The sequence below is a fragment of the Nilaparvata lugens genome, chromosome 7 (assembly GCF_014356525.2).
Source record: "Nilaparvata lugens isolate BPH chromosome 7, ASM1435652v1, whole genome shotgun sequence".
NCBI classification, from domain to species: domain Eukaryota; kingdom Metazoa; phylum Arthropoda; class Insecta; order Hemiptera; family Delphacidae; genus Nilaparvata; species Nilaparvata lugens.
The window spans coordinates 1,785,797-1,809,908 of record NC_052510.1 but is presented as its reverse complement, the minus strand read 5'-3'; the positions used below and the strand labels follow the sequence as shown (position 1 = coordinate 1,809,908).

Sequence of the window (24,112 nt, the reverse complement as noted above, 5' to 3'; positions counted from 1 at the left end):
TCTTGGACGATCCAGTCGGGGGTCCAGATAGACGGATATGGCGAGCGAAGCGAGCCTGACGGCTAGTAGTTTATAAATGAATAACGAGCGAAGCTAGGTGTCCCGATATTAATATAGATGAGACAGAGGACTAATTTAGATAAGAAGAAGAAGGAATAATAAAGAATACAGATAATAGAGGACACGAGGAATAAGTTTAGAAGAAGAAAAGGAGAAGGGGAAACGCAAGGACCACAGCTTCTTCTTCCTTCTCTTTCCTCTTCTATTCCTCTTTCTCTCTCATTCTGACTAAGGTACCGCCTCTCTTCTTCTTCCATCTCTTTCCTCTTCTTTTTCTCTCTTATTCTGTCTAAGGTACCGCCTTCCCTCTCCCCACCTCTTCATCCTTATCACCTCTTCTTCACCTTCTTCTACTACTTCTTTTTCTTCTACTTCTTCTTCTTCTCTCCTCCTCCCACTTTTCTCAGCATCTTTTTGGTTTTCGATCGCGAGCAGATTATCGGATCTGAACGTCAGTTAACAGGAGTGCATTAAGTTCAAATCCGCGGACCTGATTTATTCAAATTTGGTCCAAGTTCAAACTTACGCATCACTTTACGCTATCAATTTTGATTTGAAGATAATTTGAAAATCGTTGAATCGGTGAAAATCTTAAGCATTACTCTCCACAGATTTAAATTCTGATTGAAGATAATTTAAAAATTAGTTTCCTAACTTGAGAGCTTTCAAGATAATTTAAAAATCGATTGTTCTTCCAATTTAGAGCTGACAATCTTTCTATTATATTGCTATCAATTTGTATACATCCGAATTCGGTAAAATTTGAATCAGTCACAGAAAATTCTTCCTCGAGAGGTGGTCGAATCCAAGCAGAGAAATGGTGGTAAGTCTTAAACCATTTTAAAATTCTTATTATTCACAATTTAATTGTATTTAATTGAACTGTTATTACAGATTATTGTCTGACTACACCTGCAAACCCGTACTCCGCAAGGGTTTAACTGAAAACTTGACCTACTGAAAATTTGAAGAATTTAAAATAGGCCTATTTTTTCGGACATTTCATTATTTATAAAAATTTGGGAACAAATAGTTTTGGGCTATGCCTGTTGTTCTATCCCGATCATATTCATATGATTTGTAATTAAAACCACTAATAAATAAATAAATAACCATCCACGGTGAATTGAGAATCTATAATTCAGAATTTCAAGTTAATCAGTTGAGTAGTTGAGACGTGATGATGCGTCATTCGTGAATTTCCTATCCCCTACGTGTATAAGCCAATTCTTTCCTTTATTATATCACTAGACGTCAGGCTCGCTTCGCTCGCCATATCCGTCTAGCCAGGGAGCTCCGCCCCTGGACCCCCGACTGGATCGTCCAAGAATGAGATCAGCAGGCTCGCTTCGCTCGCCTGCATTTTTTCATTTTATCATATTATAATAGGACAATCCATTCGGGGGTCCAGACTAAACGCCTGGCTAAACAGATATGGCGAGCGAAGCGAGCCTGACGGCTAGTAATATAATATTCCCAGGATTGAAGTAGCCTTGCCCAATCAATTTTTCCGCGATAAATTCATTTAAATCTTCAACTGGTGCCAACCTAACAAAATAACTCAACTTAATGCCAACCTGACAAAATTATTGATTTAGTTGCCAGTTAAAAACTGTTCGAAGAGGTACTCTATCTAGATTATAGTTCTATAGTACATATGATATGGAAATTTCAATTCTAATTAAGAGATTGGGAGAAGAAGAATATACATGCTAAAAGACGAACTTTAAACCCTTAAAAACCCCTTAGAGTTGAAATATTGCCAAAGATTTCTTAGTGCGCCTCTAAAGGGCCAACTGAACATACCTACCAAATTTGAACATTTTTGGTCCGGTAGATTTTTAGTTATGCGAGTGAGTGAGTGAGTGAGTGAGTGAGTGCCATTTCGCTTTTATATATATAGATAGAAGATAGATGATTTTATTTTCTTCGATGGATAATATTCATAAATATCAGTAACCAGATTATCTGTGAACTATCTAATTTTATTTTTTTTTCATTTTTCATTTTTCAGTTTTATAATAATTAGTTTGTAATAGATTCTGATTCATTTAATAGCTCTCATATAATTCATACATTAATTTGATTTTAAAAATACATAATTTTAAATTTTAAAAAGGACACTTGAGAATGACATTCACTATAGTGAGGTCCACGTTATAATGACAGTATTTGATCAACTTTGGTTTTGCCTATCCTGTTTCTATCATTCGAAAAAGCCGGTGGTACCATCTTTTTCTAGGTCCACAACGATGCCAATTATGTTTTTGACAGTGTAAAAATATAATTACTCAATGCAGAGAATCGGCATCGCTATTCTTCTATATTTTTCCACTGCCATTATAACGTGGACCTCACTATAGTCCATGAAAATATTACAAGGGTACTAAGTGTTAATTTTTAAAAAATCAAATTTTATTTTACTATAGCGCACATCCTACTGCCATGTCTCAGATAAAATTCTCTGTAAACCTTTATTTCTCATTTATGAATGTTTTATTCCATCATTCTTCATCTCAGATTGATTGATTGATTGATTGAGTACTTTATTTATGTAGATTACAATATATACTGGCTTATACACGTATATACAATAGCTTACAATACAGCAAAATTATAGATGAATTTACATAATATAGGCTAAGATATAATTATTGAACTGTATATGATATGAAAAGAAATTTGTAATATAATAACTATAGATAATAATCATATTGTTATGCATCTACATAAATTTGCGGAGCTTTGAACATATCAATGTCCATTCTTCGGAATCAATATTAAAAATATCCTCCCCACTAACTCTCTACCAGATAGAATAGAATGGAAGAATAGAAAAGCTTTTATTTATTAATTAAGGAACACACATTGCAAATTATAAATTCGAATTAATGTAGGCATTTATTCCTTGGTCAATGACCATCAGGGTGAGTTGAGCATTTTTATTATTATTTATAATATTCCATAAAATTAAATTATTTGATAATGTTTAGATGATAGAGACAGTCCAATATCGTTCAAGGAGCAAATACTACTAGGTACCGCCTCTCCTCTCCCCCCTTTGGTAGAGAGTTAGTGGGGAGGATATTTTTTATATCTTCCCAAGAATGGACATTGATATGTCCAAAGCTCCGCCAATTTATGTAGATGCATAACAATATATTATTATCTATATTGTATATTACAAATTGCTTTTTCATATAATACAGTTCAATAGTTATTTTCTTAGTCTATATTATGTAAATTCATCTATAACTTTGCTGTATTGTAACTATTGTAATCAAGTGTATAAGCCAGTATATATTGTAATCTACATAAATAAGTACTCATCACCTATTCATCCTTATCACCTCTTCTTCTCCTTCTTCTCCTTCTTCTTCTTCTTCTTCTTCCTTCTTCTTCTTCTTCTTCTTCTCTTCTTCTCCTTCTCCTCCTCCCTTATTAGTGATTGAATTGAGCTATGAGAAAATGTCTATAACTCTATGCATCATTCTTCATCTCAAATCGTTTTATATCATTCTATTAAATTAATCACTCAGTAAAGCATTAAGAGAATAACTTTCATTCTTAAATGTGTGTGTTAGTTGAACGTCAAATCTGTAAGAAATGACATTTTCGAGTTGAAATTGTCAATTAAAATATCAGTTTGATCATCAATCAATTGCCAGTAATCAATCTTTCCTCTTCTTCTCTTTCTTCTTCTTCGATGATTTCTTGACATTCTTTTACTTCCGCTCTAACTCTCTTTAACTCTCTTTCTCCAAGAGCTCCGTCCAAGCTTATGTCCAAAGCTCCGAATTTATGTAGATGCATAACAATATAGTTATCTATAGTTATTATATTACAAACTGCTTTTTCATATCATATACAGTTCAATAATTATTTTCTTAGTCTATATTATGTAATTCATCTATAATTTTGCTGTATTGTAAGCTATTGTATTAATGTATAAGCCAGTATATACTGTAATCTACATAAATAAGTACTCAATCTTCCTATCTTCATCATCCTCTATTGAGTTTTTCTTCTTCTTCTACTCTCCACACTACTTGTATTTTATGTTAGATTACATCCTTTTCTTCTATCCTCATGTTTCTTTGTTAATTTATCATTTATTCTCCACGTACATTCATCTCCCCCATGTATTGAACTTTTGTCTCATTTTTCTATTCACTTCCTCTTTCTCTCAGTCCTTACCATTTATTACTAACCAGCAGAATAAAATAGAATAGAATAGAATTCTTCATTGTAATTAAACATAATATCGGGCACCGAGCTTCGCTCGTTATTTTTATTTATTGACTAGCCATCAGGCTCGCTTCACTCGCCATATTCGTCTAGCCAGGGGCACGGAATAAGCAGTAGTGTTTCTTTCCTCTGTGTTTCTTTCCTCTGTGCCAGGGGGCTCCGCCCCCTGGACTCCCGACTGGATCGTCCAAAAATGAGATCAGCGGGCTCGCTTCGCTCGCCTGCATGTAGACCTCAACTTAATGCCAACCTGACAAAATTTTTAATTTAGTTACCAGAACAACTGTTTCGAAGAGGTACTCTCTCTAGATTATAGTTCTATATTAACATATGGTATGCACATTACAATTATAATTCAAGATATTGGAATAAGAAAATATACATGCTAAAAGACGAACTTAAACCCTTAAAAACCACCCTTAGAGTTGAAATATCGCCAAAAGATTTCTTAGTGCGCCTCTAAAGGGCCAACTGAACATACCTACCAAATTTGAACTTTTTTGTCCTGTAGATTTTTAGTTCTGCGAGTGAGTGAGTGAATCAATCAGTCATCAGTCAGTCAATCAGTGAATGAGTGCCATTTCGCTTTTATATATAGATAAACAGAACACAATTCTCTAAAATGATCGTGTTTATATTTCACAGCTGGCAATACGTCACCTTATGAATTTCAGGGATGCGATATCTTGATTTTTCACATACTCACTTTTTTACTATCCACAGCTGTTTCAGCCAAGGATGAATTATCCTTTTAATGTCGTTCAGCGAGTTTTCCCAAGGATGAGACCTAGAGCAATCTAATCTTTGTATCATAAACCTACTATGTTCCAAATTTCGTGAAAATCGTTGGAGCCGTTTTCGAGAACCGTTAAACATAAATAGTCATAATATTAAAGTAGCCAGATATAAAAATAACCAGATATATAATAATACAGAAATTGCTCGTTTAATATAATAGGATAGTGCAATAGACATAGTCCAAAACTTGACCTACTGAAATCTTGAGGATTTTCAAATAGACCTATAACTATCCTCGGTAAATTAAGAATCTTTTGCAAAATGTAAATTTAATCAGTTGAGTAGTTCAGACGTAATGATGCGTCATTCGTGAATTTCCTATCCCGTACGTGTATACGCCAACTCTTTTCTCTATTATATTATAGATTTAAATCCACTCTCACACATTCTCTCTCTATTTCTTTCTCTCTTTCATTCCTCATCTTCATCCTTTCGTTTTCTTCTTCCTTCCTCCATAAATAACGTACCATGAACTACATTCAGCTTCCGATGATAATGTTATGCTAATCTAATAGCTTGTCGAAATTGACTAGTCTGCTCCTTATTCTTCCAAGATACTTAATTTATTGCAAACCCACAAAAACCGATCAAAACTCAATTATCTCCAACAGTCCCTCATTAATCGGTCCGTTCGACAAACGTTAGCTCCATCTGTTCTTTGCATTTCCCCTGCATTTCCTGACCAATGTTTTTGGAAAGGTCGTGTTTTTTATCGATAAATCCAGTCCAATTAACAGAACACAATGTCAAACACACAAAAACTGGGGAGACCTCCAAAAATAACCTCAAAATTTTGTTGTTTTAAACGATTTTTTGCAAAGGACTTCCGAGTGTATCGTTGAAAAAATTGAACATGATTTGAAAAGGCCATCTTACGCTGGAGCTATAAGCTAATCTTTTGAATTAATATTCTGCTTAACAGAATTACATTGATTTATACTCATTGTGAAGATTATCAGCATATTATTTACCGTCTAGGCTGTATCTATATCTATGTTGTCTGTACCTACATACTATACCGTCTACCATGATATATCTATGTTGAGATATATCTCAATTCTCATCTTCATCTGAGATAAATCTCATGATATATCTATAATTAACACTGCATGGTAAATTGAGTTCAACCTGGTAAATTAATTCATTTTCAAGCCGTGAGTTATAGTCATATATCTATATCTCAGCTTATATGAGTATTAGTACTCAGGTATAATGAGGTCCACGTTATAATGGCAGTATTTGATGAATATTGTGTTGCTATCCTTGTCTATCATTCGACAAAGCAGATAGCGCTATCCTTTTCTAGCTCCGCAACGTTGCCATAGTTTCTTAACAATGTAGAAATATAATAAATTAACAAAATATTCAACTCCAATCATGAAAATTAACTATTTAATCATTAACAAGTGAAATGTTATTGATCATTTTTAACAGGATTTTTTTTAAATTTACTATTGCTATCTAGTTGACCGAGCAAAGTGAGGTCTAAGATTCAAGTCGACGGTTTTGCATTTCTCTTAATGTTCAAATGTTTATAAATGTTGCGCATTTACGGCGAAACGCGGTTATAGATTTTCATGAAATTTGACAGGTATGTTCCTTTTTTAATTGCGCGTCGACGTAAGAGTATATAAGGTTTTTGGAAATTTTGCATTACAAGGATAATATAAAAGGAAAAAGGAGCTTTCTTCATACGCCAATATTGGAGTAAAAATCGGACTATAGAATTATTCATCATAAATCAGCTGACAAGTGATTACACAGAAGTGAGGAGAAGCCAGTCTATTGCTGTATTTCCATAAGGTCTATAGTTTCAATCAGGTACTTGTGGATGAGAATACTGCGGCGTGAGATCTACTGTTCACAGAACTACTAGTTATGAGACTAATGAGCAAATTTTATTGAACCTTACCTACTAAAAATAACAAAAATGAACAGTTAATATTACATCAGATATTAGCTATATTCTGTTGAAGGCAGTGACAAGGCAGAGATCCCTATCTTTCCCCACTGCCATTATAACGTGGATATCACTATAAATACTAGTAGCTCTGTGAACAGTAGACCTCACGCAGTATTCTCATCAACAAGTACAGGATTGAAACTATAGACCTTATATTATCATGGAAATACAGCAATAGACTTGCTTCTCCAATCTCCACACATCTGTGTAATCACTTGTCAGCTGATTTATGATGAATAATTCTATAGTCTGATTTTTACTGTAATATTGGCGTATGAAGGAGGCTCCTTTTCCTTTTATGTTATCCTTGAAATGCAAAATTTCAAAAACCTTGTATATACGTCGACGCGCAATTGAAAAAGGACATACCTGTCAATTTCATGAAAATCTATTACCGCGTTTCGCCGTAAATGCGCAACATATAAACATTTAACATTAAGAGAAATGCCAACCGTCGACTTGAATCTTAGACCTCACTTCGCTCGGTCAATAATATTATCAATACAATCATATCTTTATTCTTTATTGATTGATACAATAAGTGCATCATCAAAAATGATAGGGGAAAAAAAAATAAGGTAACCTTGTGCTATTCCTCTCCCAAATTCAGATAAGGTTACACATAGTCCGAAATAAGTAAAATCTTGTAGTTGTTCATTTCACGAAATTGTCAGTTCTTGATCATTTTCACAAAGTAGATTTTTGAATTTAGATGTTACAAAACCAAACATAGAAGGAAAATTTAACATTATTATCACTAAAATAGGAAATATTCACATATTAAAGAAATAATTTTGAAGGACCAAAAAAATGCAAATTCAAGTTAATATCTAGAACCAAGTTACAAGATAAAGCTTCTATATCCTATACCATTAAACGAGCAATTTCTGTTTATATGTTTGGATGTTTATATGTTTAGATGTTTAGATGTTTAGATGTTTATATGTTTGTATTTCACCGGATATCTAAAACGGCTCTAACGATTCTCACGAAATTCAGAACATAGTAGGTTTATAATATAAAGATTCGATTGCACTAGGTCTCATCCCTGGAAAAACACTCTGGAGTACATTAAATGGATAATTCATCCTTGGAAGAACAGATTTCGTCGTCTGTCGATACCAGAAGATGCGTGTGCCTGTGTGGGAGATCAGCTGTGTAATCATTCAAACAGCTTACCGTATCTCGCGAGAAATATTATCTAGAAAATTTAATAGACTCTATCAAAATAATCTGATTTGTTGACATGACATGGTATATCAATCTGAATTAGAGTATATCATTATATTCAATGTTAATCATTATTTTACAGTTTTAAGTGATTGTTAGTGTTATTTGCTATTAAATTTGGTTTTAAACAATCTGAATTAGAACTTTTCTGTTTTTAAATATTTTGACTGAAAATTGAACCTGAATTCAAGTGTATGAAACATAACCTACTTTTCGCACCATTTATAGTGTATAAATCAAAATTCGTGGAAGAAACACTTTTGGGCTGTGCCTGTTTGATAATCATTCTAAACAAGAGTATATCATAATTTTCAAAGTTAATCATTATTTTACAGTTTTAAGTTGATTTGTTGAGTGTTATTTTGTTATTCAATTTGGTTTGTAAACAATCTAAATTAGAACTTTTCTGTTTTTAAGTATTTTGACTGAAAATTGAACCTGAATTCAAGTGTATGAAACATAACCTACTTTTTGCAACATTTATAGTGTATAAATCAAAATTCGGGGAAGAAACACTTTTGGGCTGTGCCTGTTTGATAATCATTCTAAACAAGAGTATATCATAATTTTCAAAGTTATTCATTATTTTTGACAATTTTAAGTGATTAGTGAGTGTTACTTTGTTACAATTTGGTTTGTAAACAATCTAAATTAGAACTTTTCTGTTTTTAAGTATTTTGACTGAAAATTGAACCTGAATTCAAGTGTATGAAACATAACCTACTTTTTGCAACAGTTATAGTGTATAAATCAAAATTCGGGGAAGACACAGTTTTGGGCTGTGCCTGTTTGTCCTTCCCCAATCATTTTGAAGAATTGTGCTCTGTTTATCAATAAATAAGTAACGAGCGAAGCTCGGTACTCCGATATTTAAACTAAAAACCACTTTATTTCTCTGGCAACCTATTCATATACCTATATTTCTCCATGTACTTCAAAAGCTACGAGGTTCATGATGTTTTGTAGACATATATACACTCATTTATCACTATTTTCAGGTCATTTATTTCGAGCGCGTGTAGAAGTCGGTTGTTTTTTGCATGCCGAAGTGTGGAGAGAAGGCCTGAGCAGCATCCTTGTCTGCATAATTATCAGACAATTTTCGGCTCCAAATTGATTCAAATCGCTATTAATGACACTAAATTTCGGCAGCAGCTGTTTTTATAGCTTTTTTAACAGGAAGGTTGCCGTGTACCGTTGAGTTATGAACTTGTGAGTGATAGAATTAAATAGCTCCACTTTGTTTCGGAAGTAAATAAAACTTAAGGTCCATCCATGACATACTTTGGCCTGGTCTGTAGAGTTTCAACTGTGATTGAGTGCTAGTTGAAGATATTGAATGAAAACGACTGAGAAATTGTCAAAAACCACTGATTTATTGATAATTCAGTGGTTTTTGACAATTTCTCAGTCTTTTTATTTATTTATTTATTTATTCAATTGGCATTACAGATCATAATTATAATAAATATAATATGATTGGGAGAAGACAACAGGCATAGCCCAAAACTGTCTTCTCCCAAATTTTTACAAATAAAGTTTCAAAAGAATGAGGTTAAGATTTCACATTCACTTCAAAAAGTCCAATTTCCACTTCAAAACTAATGAATAAACTAAAAATTTTGAATTTTGATATTTAAAAACTGATTAAAAACAAAAATATTTCACTCAAATCTCTACAGATTGAAAATATATGTATAATTAATCAATATGAATAATTACCACAATATCAACTTCTCAACAACACAAAAAGTGCTAGTTGAGGACTTTTTCGCTTCTCTGATTGACTCTTGTGACATTTAATCACCGTTAGAATTTAACATACTCCTGTGCAACCGAGCACTAGAGTTTTGAAATGCAGTTTTATCATGGTAGGGGAAAATGTAAATATAGAATGTGGATGTTGAATTAACCTGTCATCATATATTACCTGTTATTCATTACAATTTGATTAATTTGGCTGAATTTTGTAGACGTATGTGATGGAATGACAAGGTATTTTCCTCCTCTTTATTCCAGCATCTTATTAGCAATATATTTTTATGTGTTATTTGCATTACTACTGTTACTGTTATTGTAATTGTTTTATTGCTCATTGCTTTTTCTCATTGTATTTTTGTGTGTTGAGAATAAATTGAAATTGAAAATTACACTGTGTTTCGGAGCCTACCTGAAACTATCTGTCTATTTCTATTTACCGCTCAAATTAGCGGTAGCAGACTATTTTTTCTTTCAACATATTTTCCTTCTGTTATTAACTGTTCCTCATCTACGGTTCTATTCTCTACTGAGCTTATAAATCAATTTTGTTTTTATACTGATCGTTTATAAAGAATAAACGAATTAGTGCCTCACAAAACTGCCTCACTAAATGTAAATCATTTATGAGGCACAAAAGTGCCTCACTAAACAGAATTAGTGCCTCACAAAAATTATCACAAAAAAATTATTTTCTCCAATTTCACGACAAATCTATCCTTTAATAGGACAGAAAAGTCTTTACATTCCAGCTTTCTTTATGATAGATTAATAATATTAATTATTATCCATTCCATTCTTTAACAAGCAAAAAATCTGAACAATAATTGAAAGAGAAACAACAACTGTTAATTTTTTCAAATAGAAATATACTATTTCTTCTAAATTTAGAAAAATATGGAATGAAATAGAGATAAATATTAATATTGATGCACATCATAATAATTGAAAGAGAAACAACAGAATTAATCCACAACTGTTAAATTTTTCAAATAGAAATATACTATTCTCCTGAATTTAGAAAAATATGGAATGAGATAGAGATAAATTAATATTGACGCACATCAAAAACGGTATCAAAAATATTTTTTTGATACCAGAATTAATAATCGCATTATGAAGCCACGAAATCAGCCATCCAGAATTTAATCTATAGTGAGGCTCACGTTATAATGGAAATGGAGAAAGATAGAAGAACAACGTTGCCGATCCTCCGTCCTGTCAATGCCTTCTATAGACGCTAGCTGACACAGTTTCATTGATGTAATATTTAACAGTCCATTCTCGTTTAAAATACTCAATAATATTTCATGAGACAAGAAATTATATTTTTCTATAATTTTCATAAATTAAGATGTTATATTTGGTTGTATTTCGGTTGTATAATTCTACATTGTTAAAAGACGATCTGCTAAGAGAGAATAGCGAGAAAGAGATAGCGTTATCCGCTTTGTTGAATGATAGACAAGGATAGCAACACCATTACTAATCAAACACTGCCATTGTAACGTGGACGTCACTATAGGCTATCAACTCCATCAATTTAAATCAAATATTATGAAGTGATATGTCAACAAAACTTATTAAGCCGATAAGTCAAACGGAAGTTTGTCGATGAATTAAAGATTGCCATCTTGATTGGATGAAGTTTTGGTCCTTATTTAGCATTCGGCCGTCTTTTAAGAGATTATTATATGAGCTGTAGCCTGCTGTGAAGGCTTATTTGCATATTTGAATAAGCCTGAGAGGTTTTGTAGAGGTATTTTAGAATAGCCTTTCCAGAGCTTGCCGAGACTGGTAAGTGTTTGGGCGATAAACAAGCTTAAGAAAGTAGAAGAGAAAAATACTTTAGTGAGTTAGTTTAGAAGACTTTGAGTGATGTTTCAAAACACAGTAAACCTAGATTTATAAACCTAGATTTATAAACCTAGATTTACACACTACAGAGAGTTTTGTAAATCAACTTGTAATTGATTCTTTTTGAGAATTCAACTTCCATTTAATAAATAATAAGGCTGGTTGCACAAAAGCCGGTTAAATTTCAACCGTGATTAATTTCACAAGAAGAAATCATAGAAGCCGTCTTTTCATTTGTTCATTTTTATCATATGTTTGGACGATCCAGTCGGTGGTCCAGACTAAACGTCTGGCTAAACGGATATGGCGAGCGAAGCGAGCCTGACGGCTAGTAATTTAATATTCCCAGCAATAGCTCAGGAATAGGATTGAAGTAGCAGTGGTCAATCAATTTTTCCGCGATGAATGCATTTCAATCTTTAACTTGGTGCCAACCTAACAAAGTCAACTCAACTTAATGCCAACCTGACAAAATTATTAATTTAGTTACCAGTTAACAACTGATCCGAAGAGATACTCTCTCTAGATTATAGTTCTATATTAACATATGTTATGGACATTTTTCAATTATAATTAAGAGAATAAGAAGAATATACATGCTAAAAGACGAACTTTAAACCCTTAAAAACCACCCTTAGAGTTAAATTTGCCAAAATATTTCTTAGTGCGCCTCTACAGGGCCAACTGAACATACCTACCAAATTTGAACGTTTTTGGTCCGGTAGATTTTTAGTTCTGCGAGTGAGTGAGTGAGTCAGTCAGTGAGTCAGTGCCATTTCGCTTTTATATAATATATAGATTCAATATATGACACATTCTCACATTTCTAGTCGTTTTATTGGATAATTTTACAATATTTCTGTGAATTTTTGCAGACAGAAGACCAATCCAGAGTGGAGGACATAGAGTGGGAGGAGCCCAGCTCAGAGACGGTCCAGAAATGGTACAGTGAGTTGAACATGACCCCGGAGAGTGTGATAGATGACGTACATCTGCTGAGGGAGTGGCTCAGGCATCAACCTCATCTTCCCAATGTGGCTGGTGAGTAGATCATACTCAAATTACTCAATAATAAATAAATAAATAAATAAATAAATAAATAATTGATTTAGTGCCGATTTCCGAGCTCGGGATTTAGGTAAGTTCTAGACTTTAAACAGCTGGAGTCAGAAAATTGGCTTGCCAAAAACGTGACGTGGTCGTAGTCATTGTCAGTGTCACGTTTAAATTAAATTCCGAGAAACTAGAGAATTGAACACAAAATAAAATAAAGAGAAAATAGTGTAAAGTTTCAGCTATTTTGAATTATTTAGGAATGCTCCATTTGGTCAAGGAAAAACGTTTCCAATAAGAAATGAGAAAATAATAGTATCTTAAGTCACAAGGACGGGAAGGGCCGTTTTGCAGGCGAGAATGATGTTTCTAGTCGAGGCGTTAGCCGAGACTAGAATTTAATTCGAGCACTGCAAAACCATTCACGTCCAAGTAGCTTACACTATTTTTTGTCATAATAATCTAGAAAATAATTTATTGAGAATCAGAAAACATTACCTGCTTGTGCTGACATTACTACATGCATTCTATAAACATAACCATTTTATGCATTCTAAAAACATTGCATCCATTATGCATTCATAACACATGCATTCTAAAAACATCAATCTATTATGCTTATGCTCATTCACTATTTCAATATGCGATTGAGGTATGGGGTGGAACTTACGACACCCCCTTCAATAAAATTTTTACTTTACAAAAGCATTTGATTAGAGCAGCCTTAAGTAAACCAAGACTATACCCCAGTAGACAATTATTTGTTGACCTTGATGTACCGACACTTAGACAAACGTATGTTGTAGAGCTATCTGTACCTTAATAAAATTTTCAAAATCTTGAGTCCAGAGAACGCTTTACCTTACCGTCCAGCAACTACAAATGCATTAATGCCAATCTAATAAAACTATCTGTATGTAGACACCAGTTCACATATACTATAATCTACTTTCTAAAAAAAATCTTTCAAATTGATCAGTAATAAAATCACAAAAACCCTTTTAAACGAAATAAATCACTGTACTAAACAGCACATTTACTTCTCATTACCTAAAGTAAGAATTCTAATACCAAAATTATGTATAACAACCACAATTATGTAAAATCACAGAAGATTTCATCAATTGTACTCTGTCTTAAAACCGAAATCTTATTATATTTTTTATTCTTTATTTGTCTCCACGAATGTAATAGTTAATTTCAGCTTTTGAACTCGCAGCAGGCGCTCAGGTTTTCCTTGCCGGCTGTGCCAACAAGTAATATTATTTTGTTCTATTGTAAAAACTTAAATTATTCGAATTGTATTGTATAATTTAAAATAGTAAGTTTTATAATGTAATTCTGTTTTTGGCAAATAAATTTTTATTATATATATAACCTAGTTACAAGTTTCGAATCAGGAATTTCTTGATTGTAGTTGACAAAACATCCACCTAGAGCGCTAAAAGGCGGCAGTTTTGCTGTTCCAAATTTGGAAGTAGGAAACATGTTCGACTGTAAAGAAAACATATGATTTTATTACAGTATATTATGCTGTAATAAGAATCATATGTTAATTTGTTCTAAAATCAGCTGTTTACCGGCTTGATTTCATGGATGTAAAACAGCTGAAATTGAATGACTATGACGAAAAGATTTATTTTGCTGCAACTATTTATTGCGACTAAACCCCGTTTTAGCCAATTTTCTGACTCCAGCTGTTTAAAGTCTAGAACTTACCTAAATCCTAAGCTCGGAAACCGTCCCTTAACTCTCATTAATAAGTAGTTATTGAACAAACAAAAGCAGTACAAAACACGATGCTCGGTGAGGTGTTTTGATTCATAATCTATCCATTATGAAAACAAAAAAAAGTACTGAGACATCATGAATTCATTTTGAGATATACACATGTTTGTTTCGAACCTTCAAGGTGCTAACGTATTTAATTTATAGTAAAGTCCACGTTATAATGGCAGGATTCGATAAACATTGGTGTTGCTATCCTTGTCTATCATTCGACAGAACAGATAGCACTATCCTTTTCCAGCAACGTTGCCAAGTCGTACAGACTTATTCGCCACGAACATGCGTATTCATCTTTTCATCAGCTGTTGCTCTGCTTATTTATGTATGTATTTGTAAAAGTACAGATATAATAAGTATATCATCAGCTGATGAAAAGAGAAATGCGCATGCTCCTGGCGCATAAGTCTGTACGACCTGGAAACGTTACAGAGCTAGAAAAGAATAGCGCTATCTGTTCTGTTGAATGATAGACAAGGATAGCAACATGCTAATCTAAACCTGCCATTATAACGTGGACCTCACTTATCAATACGGTGGCCTTATCATCTGAATGATCCAAAAAAAAAACACAAGGCTAAAACTGATCAAAAAAAAAACTGCCCCAATATTAGCATAGGAAAGCGATAAACGCTGGGATTAAGACAAATTCAGCCACTGACAAATTCAGATTCCGACAGCCTAATTCCGATTATTGACAGTAATCGGCGATAACTGTAATTGGCGATAATCAATATTGATTAGCACAATAACTGTGGGCTAATGGCCTGATTGCTAAGGCTGTAGTTTAGAATAATAATCAATATTCGGAGAACCGGTTTTGATTTGAGGATTTGGGAGGTTTTCAAATAGTAGGCTATAAAGGTAGCTGTGGGAAGTAAGATAAGATGGAATTCAGGAAGCAGAAAGAGAGATTTTGATAATGAGGAGGAGGTGGAGAGGAGGAGGAGGAGGAGGAGGAGGAGGAAAAGCAGAAAATCCTGAATAACTAGCAAGTACCTACTGAACAGAGAAAACCTATGAACGTATACTCTAAGTAGGAGGATGAGGAAGAGGAGGAATTAAAGGGGAATGGAGAGGAGAAGGTGGAGGAGAAGGAGGAGTAGGAGGATAAGGAGGAGGAGGAGTTGGAGTTGGAGGAGGAAGTGGTGAAGGAGGAGGTGGTGGAGAAGATGAAAATAGCACAAATTTGCTAGAAGAAAGGAGAGGAGTGAATTCCAGGAATACCGAAGATAAAACCATGTGATGAAATAAAGGAAGGATATTTAATTTAAGAAAGTAACGCAGATAAATGATGAGGCATAAAAAGAAGAAGAGGGAGAGAAAAGAGAAAAAGTGAAGGCGGAATAAGAAGAAGAAGATAAAGAATAAGTAGAAAAAGATTCTGAATGAAGAAGGTACCTGAAGGAGAAGATTTAGGGTTTTGGATATTGAAAAATACGACAAATATTCGAAAAATGCAGTTTATTGATTCACTTATTTTGTGTCCTGATAGAGAGAAGCACCCCGAATCAGGGGTTGAAGAAGTAGGAGGAGAAGAAGAAGATGAAAAAGAAGAATAAGGAGAAGTTGAAGAAGAAGAAGATGAAAAAGAAGAAGAAGGAGAAGGTGGAGAAGAAGAAGGAGAAGGTGAAGAAGAAGAAGGAGAAGAGAACAAAAGAAGAGATAATGATGATGATGAGGATGATGATGATGTGATGATTAATGAGATGATGATGATGATATGATGATGATGATGATGATGATGATGATGATGATTATGATGATGATGATGATGATGATGATGATGATGATGATGATGATGATGTGATGATGATGATGATGATGATGATATGATGATGATGATGATGCTGATGATGATGATGATGATGATGGATGATGATGATGATGATGATGATGATGATGATGATGATGATGATGATATGTGATGATGATGATGATGATGATGATGAATAAAAGAAAAAAATTCTAAATGGAGAAGGTAGAAGATACCTGAAGAAGGTACCTGAAGTAGAAGAAGAAGGAGAAGAAGAAGAAGGGTATTGAAAATTGAATAATACGACAAAAATATTCAAAAATGCAGTTTATTGATTCACTTTTGTTGTGTTCTGATAGAGAAAAGCACCCCGAATCAGAGTTGAACAAGTAGGAGAGAAGAAGAAGAAGAAGAAAAGAAGAAGAAAGAAGAAGAAAAGAAGAAGAAGAAGAAGAAGCGAGAAAGAAGAAGAAGAAGAAAAGAAGAAGAAGAAAAGAAGAAGAAGAGAAGAAGAAGAAGAAGAAGAAGAAGAAAGAAGAAGAAGAGAAGAGAAAAGAAGAAGAAGAAGAATAAGAAGAAGAAGAAGAAGAATAAGAAGAAGAAGAAGAAGAAGAAGAAGAAGAAGCAGAAGAAGAAGAAGAAGAAGAAAAGAAGAAGAAGAAGAATAAGAAGAAGAAGAATAAGAAGCAAAGAATAAAAGAAGAAGAATAAGAATAAGAATAAGAAGAAGAAGAGAAGAAATGAAGAAGAAGAAGAAGAAAAATAATAATAAGAAGAAGAGACGAACAACAACCCAACAACACCAACACAACACAACAAGAATAAAAAGAAGAGAGAAGAAGAAGAAGAAGAAGAAGAAGAAGAAGAAGAACAACAACAACAACAACAACAACAACAAGAACAAGAAGAAGAAGAAGAAGAAGAAGAAGAAGAAAAAAGAAAAGAAGAAGAAGAAGAAAATTGGTGTTGCACGTGTAGCTACAACACTCTAAAATCTGGATCACTTTGATTGCCTGCCTCATTTTCACTTCAAGTCTTTTACTTATTATCTGACTAGCCGACTTTTTTGACAAGTTAATTTCTGATCTCCATGTGTTAATTAGGTGTGGTGGCGCTTTATTAAACAAGAGTAGTAAATCCTTTTACTTGTCTTTTCAAATGTGAAATCAAGATAAGTCAGCTTATCTTGACGCGTTGATAGAGTTATCTTTATCACTATAGTGAGGTCCACGTTATAATGGCAGTGGAGAAAGATAGGAGAACAACGTTGCCGATCTTCTGTCTTGTCAATGCCTTCTATAGACGGTAACTGATACAGGTTTATTGATGTAATGTTAACGGTTCATTATCGTTAAGAATAATCAATTATATTTTATTAAGCAAGAAATAGTATATTTCGCACCTAGAGCAGAAAATGAGATTTTTCCGGCTCGAAATCGGTTTTCAAGTCCGAGGGCGTAGGCCGAGGACTAGAAAAAGTTTGAGAGCCTGAAAAACATTTTTGCCCGTGGTGCGAACGCTATTTTTCGCCACACAGAAAAATAAACAATATAAATATGAGAATAATTGTTTATTAGGCACTTTCGAAAGCAAAACAGGAAGGTCATAGCTCTAGCAAATCTGAGGTAATCTGAATATTAGGAAATTGTCCAAGTATTTTTATTTTTTATTCTGATTTGTCTAAATAACCTAAAAGATTATGTTCAATTATGTAAGAGGTTGAGTTAATACTTTTTATTCTTCCAAATGACAATAAGATGATATTATTATAAATGTTTTGATTCTTGAATAATAAACACAAATAATGGAAAGTTTTTTGATCACCTTCCTTAGTTCCATGTTAGCGGCTGGAAAGGGTACTCTTTCCGGCCTAGGCCGGCAAGAAACCTGTTCTCACGTCAGACGAGAGTCATCTGCAAACAATGTCTTTCAGATCTACGTGGGGACTGGAAAACAGCTGCTTTCTGTGTAGTGTGGCGAAAAATAAATATATCTTTTTCACTCTACTGATCTTTACTCTATTTCTATAGTTAGTCTATTTTATCTCTCATTATATACTATCAGCAAGGGTTTATTTTGAAACTTGACGTACGGTAATTAAATCTTGAAGACTTGAAAATGGGCCTATAACCATCCTTGGTAAAGAATCTATATTCAAAATTTCAAGTTTATCAGTCCAGTAGTTCAGACGTGATGATGCCTCAAACATAATTTTCCTATATTCTCCATTTACAATACAATAAAGCAATTGGCTTCAGAATACATATATATATCTGAACACCAACAATTTAGCCTGTAACACCTTCACTTATATGTTTTATATTTATCTATGTATATATATATATATATATATATATATATATATATATATATATATAATATACACACATATTGAGGGTACCTTTAAATGGTAGCTGGTTTTTATTGCCAGATACACTTTAGATACAGTCAGCACTCTTTATGGATAACATCAAAGCTTGTCATACAAACAATACTGACAAATTAGAGTGAAACGCAACAAACCGGAAACATCTATTTACTCTCAGCTTGATGGCGTTTTACCGCCGTTTTGCTAGCTGCCAGATTCACTCTATAGTGTCAGCATAGGTTGAATGGGAGCATTAATGCTATTTACGAGAGAGATGCTGTCAGATTAGAGTGAAACTAACCAAAGCTGGGACCATTGAGCATTGGAAGTGCCGTCACAGAGAGCTTTCAGCAATATTGTTGCTTTGAAAATCTCTCTCCCAACTTTGAATCACTCACTCTCTCTCTCTCTCTCTCTCTCTCTCTCTCTCTCTCTCTCGCTCTCTCTCTCGCTCTCTCTCTCTCTTATCATGTCTCTCTGATCTCCCGGTCGTGTGTTAATGGGGAGGATATTTTATATCCTTCTTAGAGAATCGACAATTATTTGTTGAAACACCGCCGATTTATGAAGCTACATCACATTATTATATTATCGTTATTCTAATTGCATTTCTACATTTATTCTCATTGATTGATTATTTATACTTTGTGAAACTCGTTGAATAGCTAGCATTATCGTCATTTAATGTAAATTAGTGTATAAGCCAGTAAATATTTTAACATACATAAAGAAATCTAATCTAATCTCTCTTTGATTTTCTTCGAGTAGGTTAAACGTTCAACAGTCTTAATAATAAATTCCACTGTGTTTCATCAGTGAATACTAATTTTTCACATGAATTTCCTTCCCAGCTCTGTAACAAAGTATGTTTATCATTTTCCAGATACTATTTTTCACTATATCACAGAAATTCTCCTGTTGTAGATTATTGTTCAATGCTACATTGGGGTCCGTTTGCACAAAAGCCGGATTTCAACCGTGATTAATTCAACGAGAACCAATCAGAGAAGCCGTCTTTTTAAAACCGCATTCTCTGATTGGTTCTCGTAAATTAATCACGGTTAAAATTTAACCGGCTGTTGTGCAACCGGGCCTAAGACGTGGAGTATTTTTATGAAATTTAACAGGAAGTTTGGAGGAATGGAAATTCACTGGTCAATATTGCTGTTCTCAGAAATTATGAATGTTTATTCTGACTGTACAAACGATTCCAGTAAAATGGTATTTTGGAAGAAAACAAAATCATGTTCCAAGAACAAATTGCATGGAGAGTGAGAACATTTATTTAGACTGAGACCAAAGAAAAAACTGTTTTCTATTTACAAGTATGTTGTCAGGGACATAGAAGGAAGCTACTGAGATATTGAAATTATTCAAATGCTAATGAATTTATTATTTTATTAACTTTTTGTGTAGTTGAGAAGTTGATATTGTGGTAATTATACATATTGAATGAAAAAGACTGAGAAATTGTCAAAAACCATAGATTTATTGATACTTAGAAAGACCGGTTTCGGTTGTTACACCATTGTCAATCTCTGATAAACTAAAACTAAATACAAGAGCAGCAGAATTTATACTAGTAGGCGAGTACTGCTAATGGGGAATCTAACTTGATAACAAATAATCACAAGTTCACAGTTAAGGAGAATGTTGAGTTTCTGCATGTTAATAACAAAGGCAGATCTTTGAATATTATAGAGGCTTTAGAAATAACAAGAGTAATTAAGGAAAATTCCCAGTATAGTTTAAATGACCAGATTCATTTCAACCAATACAACACTACGAATTTAGCTTTATCATAAAATTGTAAGCATACATTAGTCAATATTTTTTCCATTTACATATTTGTTTTATTATCTTACACACTTGTTTTCTTGGTTCTTATTTTGTACTGAAAGTAAATTTTGTTATCATGGCGATTCTGTTGTTTAGCCGCCATTTTGTCACACCGTAGAGTGGGAGGAGACTGTCTAGCTGGGCCAATGGCAGGCGTTCATGACCTTGACCAATAGCATTACTTGCCTACTAGTATAAATTCTGCTGCTCTTGTATTTAGTTTTAGTTTATCAGAGATTGACAATGGTGTAATAACCGAAACCGGTCTTTCTAAGTATCAATAAATCTATGTTTTTTGACAATTTCTTAGTCTTTTTCATTCAATATTATCATTAAACGAAAATGCCAATTAAATTCTGTAAATCACCCCGAAGACTTCTGCTACTGCAAACACTGACAACAGGGTAAACAACTAGATGGAAATTCATTGTCAGGGATATTGTTAACATTGAATAAACATTAGATTTTTCCAGAAAAACAGAAGTTTTCCTCAATTTTCATTCGTAGGGAATCATGAAGCCTATATCAATAGATTAAAGTGAATTCCAATAAGACTGGAAAATTCTCTCGCGATTTATTTTCAGAGGTTTAAATTACGAAACGTTCATTCAACATCTGAACAAAAGTTATGGAATCAATAAGTTGTTTGCAATTAAGCTGTTATATTGAAATCAATTCAAATATTTTTGTCTGTGTTCTTTGTGTGCTCTAAATGAGAAAAAAAATATTTTTGAAAATGCTCAGATCAAAATTAAGGGTTGGTCTCCAAGCTCGGGATTTAGCCAGGCTCTAGACTTTGAATAGCTAGAATCAGAAAATTGGCTTCCCAAAACGGGGCGTGGTCGCAGTCCACGTTTAAATTTAATTTCGAAAAACTAGAAAATTGAACTCAAAATAAAATAAAGAGAAAATAGTGTAAAGTTTCAGCTATTTTGAATTATTCAGGAATGTTTCATTCGTTCGAAGAACGTTTCCAATTATAGAAATAAGAAAATAAAGATTATCATGGAAACTGCGACTCTCAGAAAGCCAATTTTCTGACTCCAGGTCACAGTATACATAGGCTAGTACCCTGACGCCAAAATCCGCCATCTTGTTAGGAAGCGCCCCATTGTAATAGTATTGATGATAGGTTCGGATCACTTTAATGATCCGGATCAATTCGTCTCATTCACTGCCACGAGCCAATCAAAAGGCCAGGATTGGAACTTCCCAAGGTCACGTGACGTGTCTAGTATTTGCGTCATGTAAAAAGCATTGGTTAGATTACAAGTTTCCATTCTGTACCTATTCTGTGTCCAGGTGTTGAAAGTCTAGAACTTGGCTAAATCCCGATCTCGGAAACCGGCCCTTAGAGTTTTCTAAAACATTTTTTGTTGCAAATTTTATGTAGAAGTGTGTTCTTTGGCTGTTAGGTCTTTCGTGGGACACTCTGTATAATATTTATTTTCCAATTTGTCATAATTTTATTAGTCAACTACTGATATTTCAGTCTCCTCAATATTCTTGAATATCAACTCAGTTGGGAAGGATCACAAACCAAATACATACCACAAATCATTGGAAATATTTTAATAAATTCAAAAATATTGTTATAAATTGCCGAAATGTTTATGTTTCAGACGACAAAATGCTGGAAATCTTCCTGTTCCAATGTAAGAACAGCATTGAAACAGCCAAAGCAAAGTTGGAACAATATTATGTGGCCAAGGCATCTATGCCTGAGTATTTTACCGATATGGACCCACTCGACGCTGAGTTCCAACAGGCACTTCAGACTGTGTAAGTATTTCTATTTCTTATTCATCTTCTTCTTCTTCTTCTTCTTCTTCTTTTCTTCTTCTTCTTCTTCTTCTTCTTCTTCTTCTTCTTCTCTTCTCTTCTTCTTCTTCTTCTTTCTTGTTTCTTCTTCTTCTTCTTCTTCTTCTTCTTCTTCTCTTCTTCTTCTTCTTCTTCTTCTTCTTCTTCTCTCTTCTTCTTCTTCTCTTCTTCTTCCTTCTTCTTCTTCCTTCTTCTTCTTCTTCTTCTTCTTCTTCTTCTTCTTCTTCTTCTTCTTCTTCTTTTCTCTTCTTCTTCTTCTTCTTCTTCTTCTCTTCTTCTGCCTTTCCTCTTTCCACTCCTTTTTCTTCTACCTCTACTTCTTTTGCTACTCCTGTTGCATCTTGACCTTATTTATCCTATGATCTATATTTGACCGAGCGAAGTGAGATCTAAGATTAAAGTCGACGGTTTGGCATCTCTCTTAATGTTTAAATGTTTATATGTTGTGCATTTACGGCGAAACGCGGTAATAGATTCTCATGAAATTTGACAGGTTTATACACGGTTTTTGGAAATTTTGCATTTCAAAGATAATATAAAAGTAAAAAGGAGTCTCTCTAAAATCGAACTCTGCATAGATGGGGCGGAGCTCCTGAAATTTTTACAGATATGAGACAGTTTTTGTGGCAGTTGATAGAACTTATCAATGACTATTTTAGGTATGAATTTGATCAAAATCGTTGGAGCCGTTTTAGAGAAAATCTCGAAAAACCCTGTTTTTGACAACATTTTCGCCATTTTAGCCGCCATCTTGAATTGCATTGGATCGAAATTGTTCGTGTCGGATACTTATAGTGTAAGGACCTCAAGTTCCAAATTTCAAGTCATTCGGTTAATTGGGAGATGAGATATCGTGTACACAGACGCACATACACTCATACACACACACACACACACACACACACACACACACACACACACACACACACCACACACACACACAACACACACACACACACACACCACACACACACACACACACACCCACACCCACACACCACCACACCACACACACACACACACCACAACAACACACACACACACACACCACACACCACACCCCACACACACACACCACACACACACACACCACACACACACACAACACACACACACACAACACACACACACACACACAACACACACACCATATAGACCAATACCCAAAAACCACTTTTTTGCACTCAGGGGACCTTGGAACGTATAGAAATTTAGAAATTGGGGTACCTTAATTTTTTTTGGAAAGCAATACTCTCCTTACCTATGGTAATAGGGCAAGGAAAGTAAAAATCAGACTATAGAATTATTCATTATAAATCAGCTGTCTAGTGGACTATAATAATACCTGTTCAAAAACATCGAACATCTTGAAAATGTATCTTTCCATCAACGTTAGTAGACAGTTGACTATAATACTACCCGTTCAAAAACATCGAACATCTTGAAAATTGTATCTTTCCATCAACGTTGTAGACAGTTGCAGCCAGACCTGATAAACGCGCTCACACCACATTTTCCGGGCGACACGTCACGGTACGATAGGACAAGAAGCTCTATGTTTATTTAGGACTTTTTC

General features: G+C 33.9%; 1 protein-coding gene across 1 annotated transcript in view; it reads left to right on the top strand.

The window, feature by feature from the left end:
• The first annotated feature begins 498 nt into the window (after positions 1-498).
• The window catches only part of LOC111056425 (alpha-tocopherol transfer protein), a 42,332-nt gene continuing 18,718 nt past the window's right edge, over positions 499-24,112 (top strand). The window contains exons 1-3 of the mRNA XM_039433423.1: positions 499-883; positions 12,790-12,955; positions 22,338-22,497. Of these exons, the coding sequence (XP_039289357.1) occupies positions 878-883; positions 12,790-12,955; positions 22,338-22,497 (332 nt within the window). The 5' untranslated portion in view covers positions 499-877. The remainder of the gene's footprint in view (positions 884-12,789; positions 12,956-22,337; positions 22,498-24,112) is intronic.